The sequence below is a fragment of the Impatiens glandulifera genome, chromosome 9 (assembly GCF_907164915.1).
Source record: "Impatiens glandulifera chromosome 9, dImpGla2.1, whole genome shotgun sequence".
NCBI classification, from domain to species: domain Eukaryota; kingdom Viridiplantae; phylum Streptophyta; class Magnoliopsida; order Ericales; family Balsaminaceae; genus Impatiens; species Impatiens glandulifera.
This window is the reverse complement of record NC_061870.1, coordinates 33,141,750-33,151,678: the sequence shown is the minus strand read 5'-3', so window position 1 is coordinate 33,151,678 and position 9,929 is coordinate 33,141,750. Positions and strand designations below refer to the sequence as shown.

The 9,929-nt window shown below is 31.4% G+C and overlaps 2 protein-coding genes across 2 annotated transcripts; both read left to right on the top strand.

Annotated features, from left to right (window-relative positions):
- Positions 1-1,229: 1,229 nt before the first annotated feature.
- On the top strand, positions 1,230-3,482 carry LOC124916557 (protein TRM32-like). The gene is made up of 3 exons (XM_047457290.1): positions 1,230-1,426; positions 1,535-1,626; positions 1,742-3,482. The coding sequence occupies exons 1-3, from the start codon at positions 1,255-1,257 to the stop codon at positions 3,281-3,283; spliced, it is 1,806 nt and encodes a 601-aa protein (XP_047313246.1). The 5' UTR covers positions 1,230-1,254; the 3' UTR covers positions 3,284-3,482.
- A 2,003-nt stretch (positions 3,483-5,485) lies between these two features.
- Positions 5,486-6,281, top strand: LOC124915717 (metallothionein-like protein 1A). Its single transcript, XM_047456484.1, has 3 exons — positions 5,486-5,600; positions 5,708-5,785; positions 5,882-6,281. The coding sequence occupies exons 1-3, from the start codon at positions 5,548-5,550 to the stop codon at positions 6,033-6,035; spliced, it is 285 nt and encodes a 94-aa protein (XP_047312440.1). The 5' UTR covers positions 5,486-5,547; the 3' UTR covers positions 6,036-6,281.
- Positions 6,282-9,929: the final 3,648 nt, after the last annotated feature.

The following is a 9,929-nucleotide window of genomic DNA, read 5'->3' as shown; positions in this document are numbered from 1 at the left end:
CGAGAAATAATTATCAACACAATTAGAGGGTTTGAGTAGTAAGCGACTCACCAACACTCACCAACAATTAAAAATATTATTTAGACTATAAATTTCCGAGACAAAAAACATCAAACTAACAAAACACAACATTAACTCAAATCTGAGTGATGAAAATAAAAATGAGACACTCTTCGATATGATCAAAATTGTTATCTCATATGCCTAAAAAAAAAATTGATCTTTTACATATAGAAACTATAATGTTATTGTGTTTGGAGCATTGGTTTGATCTAAAAAAACAAGGAAATGTTGTTTTTTTTTGTTTGGAAATGAAAACATTCTAGACAAAGAAAGAATTACATAAAAATAAGCATATGAATTAATCAATGGTTGCTTTGCTTTGCTTGTATGGTATAACCACTAATAGATTATTATTATTATGATAATAAATTAAGTATAATTAGATATTTTGGTGTCGCGTGTAAGCCTGGTCGTGTATATGTGTGACTGAGGAGAGTGGTTGATGACCGGTAAAGTGGTTTGTTCTTTCTACACAGAAAAGTAGTTGACGGGTAAAAGCTTAAGCGTCGCTAAAAACACCCCCATCGTTCTTCAAAGTCTCCCCTCCCCTCTCTGAACGAAGAACATAAACTTTGACCATTTCTCTCTCTCTCTCTCTCTCTCTCTCTCTCTCTCTCTCTCTCTCACACACACACACACAGAGAGACGCGACACTCTCCGATTCGACTATTTAGCTTAAATATTGAAACTTTCCGCATTGACGGGCCAATCTTGACATCTCATATCTCATATCTTTACCTTCACGAATGATTTTTTTCAATATCGACGGCCTTCAGTAGTAATCTTTACACCTCTCCATACCAGAGCTCCAGTATCTCCAACCCTTTTCAACCATAAGGGACAACGCCTACGATCCTCCTTCCTTGGTCGCCAATTCCACCATCTACCGCCTCTCTGTTCTATTCTGTTCCCACAATCAAAGGTTCGTCGACTTTTTACGACTATCTCCTCCTAATTTAGGTGGTTTATAGAAACTCTAATTGGATTTATTACCCACATCATCAATGGTTGTTCGAGTTTTTAACTAGTTTGATCAAAATCAAGAGAGTTGTTCTGTTTGCCTATAAGGTGTTTGATATTTTGCGTCTGTGAATTTTGGCTCAGTTGTGAATTTTACTTGTTATTAATTAGTTTCTGTTTCTGGGGTTTATGGTGGTGATAGAATTCTTCCAGCTTTGATCTGCTTGAAGAATGGGGAAGGACTCCATTGCTGACAGTAACGATGATGGGCAGCTTGAAGAATTCCATCCGGGATGCATGTGGGGAATAATTCATGCCTTTGATTACCATCATTGGAACCGTCATGTTAAAAAGATGATGCCCCACAGCCCCAAGAAACACAATAGGAACAAACATGTAAAAGGTATGGATCGCCTTTCCTTTTCCAAGGTTTGATTCAACCATTGATGTCAAATTTATATGGTTTTCTCAAGTGTAAGCATTGAAAATCTTTCTTTTTCTTCTCCTAAAGGAAATAGGAGATCGGGGATAACATTGAATATAGATGATTCTAATGAGGTTCACAGTCTTTTGGATGATGAAGAAGTTGCTGGTAACTTCCTTGTAAGTTTATGGATCACCAACTTTGGTTACCTACAAAATTTGTTAATTGACATCAATGGTTCCATATAACTTTAGTAAAATTCCTAATTGAGTTATGATTTCAAATTTGTATCAGGTTGATGGAGATACAAAGGAAACCAGATCGTCAAGCAAGCGATCCATTATGGCACGAATTAAGTCATTAGTTTATGAGATGTCGAAGGAAGAAAAGTCATCACTTAAACAACAAAAGAAACTTACAAGAACCTATTCCATCCATCATTTAGAAACTCTCAATCATGGACCTACTAAAGGAAAGATCGCTGGCTGGAGGCGAAAAGTTATTTTCCTTCACAGTAAACCGGACAGCTTTCATCCATCCCAAATAAAGAAGACTACTTCACAAAACCAAAGTCTAGTCAACGAAGAAGAATACTTGGATCCGGATCAACAAGGAAAGAAGGATATTCTTGAGATATTTAGAGTCAACAAGGACTTGTTCCAAAAGTTTCTGTATAATACTGAAGATGATGATGGTACAACAATTCACACGAAAATCCCTCGAATTTCTGACAGACCGGCAAGACTGAGTAAATCGGGCTCATTTCCTCAAGCTGGTATGTCACATGGTACAAATGTTAGATCCAGCAAACTAAACCACAAAATAGACGAGGTGTGGTCTTTCAAGAAGAAGAGAGAAAAACTCCTTAGCTCGAAATCTGGTCCGTTACGCTTTCAGTATGATGGCGAAAGCAATACAAATGATCAGGAAGAATCAAAATTTATTGAAGAGGAACATGTGGTTGAGGAGGATAAGTATGATGGATCTGATTATGGTTTTAGAAGAACCCACTTAAGAACATCCTCTCTTCAAGAATCATTGGATAGGTATATTCATTTGTTAGAGCATTCTTCAGTTTCAGGTAGAGATACCAGCTGCTATCGCTCCAAGAGCTTGAAGTTGAGGAGTGAATATGAGATTTCTTCCGAATTAGCACAGCCTCGGATATCTTTCAAGAGGGTCCACTCGCTTTCACATGTTGAATTTTGCAAGGAAGAGACATTTTTCGGCGAAATGGAGATCTGTTTGCTTGAAGAGGAGAAAGAAATGTCTTCTGCTGAAGAAGCTGATCAGAACAGTCAGACAGAAAACAGAAATCAGAACGAGCTACAGATCACAGACGGTTCTGACATCAATTACGTTAAGAAGATTCTAGAACTTTCAGGCTTCACGGCTAATGACTTATTCGGGGCATGGAATTCATCTGAATCTCCTCTTGACCCATCATTATACGAAGATATGGAGACATACTGGCCATGTGATGACAATGACACCGCGTCCTCATTTTCACATCACCAGATTCTATTTGATTTAACAAACGAAGCGATAATTCAAATATACGACAGATCATACACTTACTACCCGAAGGCATTGTCCTCTGTTTGTTGGGTTCGACCACTTCCATTTGGAAACCATTTCCTAGATGAGGTATTGGCATGTATTGACAGATCCTTCAATAAAAGCGCAGAGCCTGACCAGCCGGTGGATTGCATCGTGGGTCGAGATCTTGCTGAAGATTATGGTTGGATGAATCTACAGTTTGAAAGTGAGTGCGTTGCACTCGAGTTTGAGGAGCTGCTTATAGATGAACTTGTTGATGAACTAATGTATAGTTGAGATTCCCTTTTATACTTTTAGGAGTCAGATGGGATTTCAGTCAATCTGTCTTTTCTTTTATACTTTTTCAGTATTCTTTTAGGGTTGTGTTGTAGGCCTGTAGATGCATGAATACATAAACATGGTCATACCCGGCCATACACGAACGATCATTAATTGTTTGCATGTATATGTATATATATATATCGATAGATTGTGAGGTGGATTGCTTGTTTTTATTTTAGGGAAACAATGGTTTAACTAATTGTGATAATTTAGTTCATTTAAAAAATTGAATCATTAAGTAAAGTTCAACATGGTTTGGGTTATGCCCGGTTTTGGGGGCTTGGATTGGTATATGGAAGGCCATGGATTTGATCGATTCGGAGTTTGATTTCTCGAATAGGTCATGTTAACTATTTAATTCAAAACGTTAGTTGTACCATTTTAATTATGTTTTTATTTGCTGCATTTGAAATTTTTGTAGAAGATATATCACCTAAATTTCAAATATAATTTAAGTAAACTTGAATTATAATAAATTTACAAATAATATGTAAGGAGGTTATGAATAATAAAATGTAGAAATTCCTTTTCAATAAAATATATAAATCATCAATTTAATAGATTGAGTTAAACATTTTGACTTTGTGTTACATTTGTATTGGTCCAAGACTTTTATTTAAAGTAATATTACTTTGGTTAATTTTAAACTAGGAATAATTAAAATTTAAATAGTTTTTGTTATGTTTTTTTTATCAAGTTAAAATATTAAAATCTTGACTTAACTTTTTAAATTTTATGATTTTAAAATAAATTAATTAGTCTCTTTTAAGTAACTTTTAATTAAATAAGTTAAACTTTTATTATTTTAATATCTTGCAACTTTATAAAAATAAAGTGAATTTATATTTATAAATTTTTTTATAAAAAAATACTTATTAAATAAATATATTTTTATAATTAATTTTATAAATATATTTTCTTGATAGTATCATTTATTTATTATTATTTAAATTAATTTTATATATAATAATAATATATAACTACAATTAATTTTTAGTTTATAAATAACAAATAATTTTATATTTTATTTTTAATTATTACTTTTTTATTGAAAGATTATAGTAATTATAAGAATATTCTATATATAAAAATAAAAATAAAAAAATGTCTTCATAAAACATTATTATTATTAAGAATAAATGGATAATTTCAACTCACCCTGCCCTACAAGTTATTAAAATAATTTTAAACAAATTAAATATTATTTAACTTTCTCTATTTATTGTACCACTCAATTTATATTCATCACACAATTTAATTTATTAATTAAAATATTAAAATACTTTTTATTTAAAATTATTATTATTTATTTTATTTATATATATCAATAATTTTTAAATTTTTTTATCAAAAAAAATTATCATCTCCTCGAAATAATCTCTTTTAATTAAAATTTCTCTCTCTTAATTTTTAAAATAAGTGACTACCAACTAACCCAAAAATAAAATTTAACGAGTAAAAGCCAAATACTCAAGTTTAAAATTATTTTAAAATGTCAAAATCAACAACTTGTGTGGGAGATAAATATCATGGGGAGCAGGTAACTAGGGTTAAACCATTTCATAGTTAAAAATGAAATATTTAATAATATCATGAAGCTTTTGTCCTCATTAATAATGATGATTTGAAATGTGACATTAATAATATTATCTTCCTGGAGTTTAGCTTACGTGTTAGTTTTGGATATTTAATTAGCCACCCACCTCATTCACAAATATATCAAATTTCCCTTTCAACTTTCTGATCCACACAAATATTAACCTTAAATTAGTTTTACTTATTTCTTGTAAACAAAATTTATTATCTAAAAAAAAATATTAATACGAGTTTCTTCATAATCATCTCCGATTAGATAAAAACCCACAATTTGTGAACATCAAAAAACTAAATCTGATTTTTAAAACCAACTAATTTCTTAGCAAACATCATGCATGTTTTTGTTTATTTATTTATACATTTCTTGTCAAGATCAAATTATAAGAACTCATGATCAAAAGATAAATAGACATACATTATAATAATGCATAAAAAAATATATCAATGCAATTAAAGAGGGGGCCATATGCATCATCCATCAGATGGATTTGATTCAAACACGTGTCGGCAGATCTGAAAGACTAGCCTACTATAAATAGCATCCATGGGATAACATTTTATTTCGTACCAGACAAAGATTTAAGTTTTTATATATCTCTCTTCTTAAGAAATAAAAAAAAAAAATGTCTTGCAACTGCGGATCAAGCTGTAACTGCGGCTCCAGCTGCAACTGCGGGTAACAACCCTAGCTAGCTACCATTTATAGTTTATTTTTTTCATAAATTAAGAAAAAAGAATCATTAATTTGTGTGTTTCATTAATTATATTTGACATATATATAAGAAGTAAGAAGAAGATGTACCTAGACATGATTGATGAGCCGATTCCAACCGACGTGGCTATAGCTACTCCAGCCAAAGTGTATGGATTTTATATTTGATTAAATTAATAATAAAAACTAAATTATTAATTAAGATAATATTAAAACCCTGTTTTGTGTTTTACTGGATCGATCAGTTCATGCATGTATAGTTTTAAGTCTCGTATGGCAACAAACAAATATCTATGCAAGCATGGTGGGGGAGCGGAGGAGGGTTTCATGGCTCATGCAGCTGCGGCGGAGGGCTTCATGGCTCACGCAGCTGCGGAGGGAGCTGCACTTATGTATTAATCCTTGATTAATTAAATCCTCATACTAATTAAGATCAAATATATGTTTATGTGCTCTGTGTTGTATATATTATGTGTGTTTCTTATTTCTAAATAAGACTCATGTTAGGGCTTGGTTTATCTATAGATCATGGCCACAGTATATAATTAATGATTTACTGTGGTCTCTAAGCTCTGTTTCGATGTACGAACCTGTTTCTAAATCATCTTAATTATGAGGATATGTATTGATTAAGTGTTGTGTTTATGTTTCAAGAGCAAGCTATATATTCTTATGAAATTAGATTACTTTTTTAATAAGAAATTATAAGACGATGTTCATTGAAAATTTCAATGAGCAGCATTTAAAAAAATATTATATATTATAATTTATCTTTTTAAATTAAGACTTTTTTCTATTAATAAAAAAACAACATAAACAATACTAAGAATAAAGTAAAATAAATAGAGTAATATATATAGGCTTAATTTGAATTTGTTTGATTTGCCGTGTCGAGAGCTGTATTTAATTTGAACATATATGTGAGAGTAAATTGATATTTGGGTTGGATCGTGGGTTGACTCGCACATAAACTTAAAATATTTAAAAATAAAATTAAAAATACTATAGATATATATGTTTCGAACTTACAAACTAACAAAATAAGTACAAACATTTAACCAACTTGGCTAATAAGACTTTATATTTTAAATTCATCACAAAATTTGAAGAACGCGTGACATTTCTAACAATATAAGTTCAACTTTTTAACTAACTAATATATATAATAATGCTTAATTTGAATTTACTTGGTTTGTCGGGTCGAGAGTTGTAGTTAATTTGAATATATATGTGACAGTAAATGGATACTTGGGTCGGATTGTGGGTTGATCTGCCCATAAACTTGTAACAGTTAAAAATAAAATAAAAAATGATATAGGTATGTTTCGAACTTGAAACTTAACAAAACAACCGACAGATAAGAGGCTGGTAACAAATAAGAGTGGTTAAAAATATGAATAAAATATTTGATTGACCAATGTGATGTCACAAAGTTAAATATTGATTAAGATTGGTGGTTGGTTTGCTTAGGGATAAGAGACGTGTGAAAGTGTGATTGTGATGTGGTTTGCTAAGAGATAAGAGACCGGTAACAAAAGATCATGAGGTCACGAGATTAGAGGTCGATTGAGATTAATGATTGGTTTGCTAAAAAAGATAAGAGGCGTGTGAAAGTATGATTGAGATTGGTAGTTGGTTTGCTGAGGGATAAGTGACGTGTGAAAGTGTGATTGAGATTGGTGGTTGGTTTACCAATGGATAAGAGACGTGTGAAAATGTGATTGAGATTGGTGGTGATTTGTTGAGGGATAAAAGGTGTGTAAAATTATAATTGAGAGAGGCAATTAGTTTACTAAGGGGTAGAGGCGTGTGAAAGTGTCATTGATATTGATGGTTGGTTTATTGAGGGATAAAAAACTTATGAAAGTGTGATGGGATGTGGTTTGCCAAAGAATAAAAGGGCGCTAATAAAGGATAATGAGGTGATGAGATTAGAGGTCGATTGAGATTGATGGTTAATTTGCCGATGGATAATAGACGTGTGACAATGTGATTGAGATTGGTGGTTGGGTTGTCGATGGATAAGATGCGTGTAAAAGTATGATTTAGACTCATGATTGGTTTGTCAAGAGATAAGAGGTCGATAACATTATGATTAGTGGTTGGTTTGTCAAGGGATAAAGAGATCGGTAACAAAGGATCATAAATTCAAGAAATTAGTGGTCGATTGAGATCGGTGATTAGTTTACCAAGGGATTAAAGGCATGTAAGTTTGAAAGTGTGAGGTTACGAGATGAGAGGTCGATTGAGATTAATAATTGTTTTACCGATGAATAAGAGGCCGAAAATATTGGAATTGGTGGTTAGTTTTTCGAGGGATAAGAGGTCGATTTAGGTTGGTGGTTGGTTGGTTTGCCGAGTGATAAGAGAGGTATATGAAAGTGTGATGTCATGATATTGAGATGTTCATTGGGATTGGTGGTTGGTTTGACGAGATATAAGAGGTGCGTGAAAGTAATGGGCCATGAGATGCGAGGTCAATTAGAATTGATGGTTGGTTTACCGAAGGATAAGAGACCGATAACAAATGATCATAAAGTCACAAGAATATAGGTCAATTGTGATTATTAGTTGGTTTGTCGAGGGATTAGAAGCATGTGAAAGTATAAGGTCATGAGATGAGAGGTTGATGAGATTAGTGGCTGGTTTGCCAAGAAATAAGAGGCCGATAAGATTAAGATTGATGGTTTAGGGTTAAGATTGATTGTGATTGGTGGTTAAAAATATATATGAATAAGATGTTGATTGACCGAAGTGTGAGATCAAGATATTATAGATCGATTGTGATTTGTGGTTGATTTACTGAGAGATAAAAGACGTCTGAAAGTGTGAGGTCATGAAATAGAGAGATCAATTGGGATTTGATGGTTGATTTGGTAGAGGATAAGAGATGTATAAAAGTGTGTGAGATCACAATATTAGTAATTAGAGTTGTCCATTAGGAAAGAAAATATTGGCGGTTAAATGTGTGACTAAGATGGTTGGTTGATCGAAGTTTGAAAGTGAAGTCAAGAGATGAGAGGTCGATTGAATTGGTGATTGGTTTACTGAAATGAAGGTAAAGAGGTCGCAATAAAGAGTTGAAATGGTTGAGGTACAAAATACTCAAAGTGAGGTCACGGCATTAGTAATGAGATGTTAATTGTAGAACAACAAATATTGGTGGTTAAATAAATGAATGAATTTGTTGATTTATCGAAGAAGTTAGGGTAAAGAGGTTGGTGATATGATGAGATGATTGGTTTGCCAAAAGTGATGGTAAAATATGTTGATACTATTGAAATGGTTGAGTGTAGAAGTGAGGTCATGAGATTAATAATATGAGAGATTATTAGGTAAAAAATTAATGACATTGTTGGTTAACCGAGAAATGAGAGTAAGAGGTCGAAGAAGAAGATATATGTACTAATGAGAAAAAAGTTATATGAATGTCTTCTTATCAAATTTGTTATCTTTTTTTTTATGAATAATGAAAACAACGAAGAATGAGAGGAGGAAGACGATCATTAAGCTATCCCAACCATTGAAATTATATCATATTCAGACCATAAATGTTGACTACGAAAAAGATTATGATTATGATGATGATGACAACCCTAAAGAGGTGAATAATATTTATTTCAACTTTTGTAAATTTAATTTTTATTTATCCTTGCAACGAAAGAACATTATGCTAGTTATAAATAATAAGATAACTCAATATGGTAGTTTTAAGTGATAAGAATTGGTGTTTAAGAGATAAAATGATTGATTAGACGCGTTAGGTTGTAGTGAAGGTAAATAGAGTAAGAATCGTAATAATTTTTTAAACTAAAAAATAAAATAATTTTCATACATCTATTGGGTAAGCATGGTTTAATTTTTTACTTATACAAAGTGTTACATAAATGATACTATTTATTTTATAAAAATTAATTCTTATTAAATTTAATTAAGAGCTATATATAATAAATTAAAATTTACGAAATCAAAATAATTTCAAAAATTAATGATCTAGATATCAATTTGTATGAACAATTTAAAAAACAATTTTTTTAATGAAAAAATCTAACAACCATGAAATTTGTTTTCGTGATTAAATGCAAATCTGAACTTATTTGAATTATAAATAATGAGTGTTGAAATATAACAAGTTGAACGAATCAATAAAATGATGTGAGAAGAATTTTTATTAAATATTTTGAAAAACAATTAAAATTATTCTTAATCGATGAATGGTAAGTAACATCAGAAAATGGTAATAAATCATCTATATATATAGCTAAAATAACGAGAAATTTATACAAATCATGA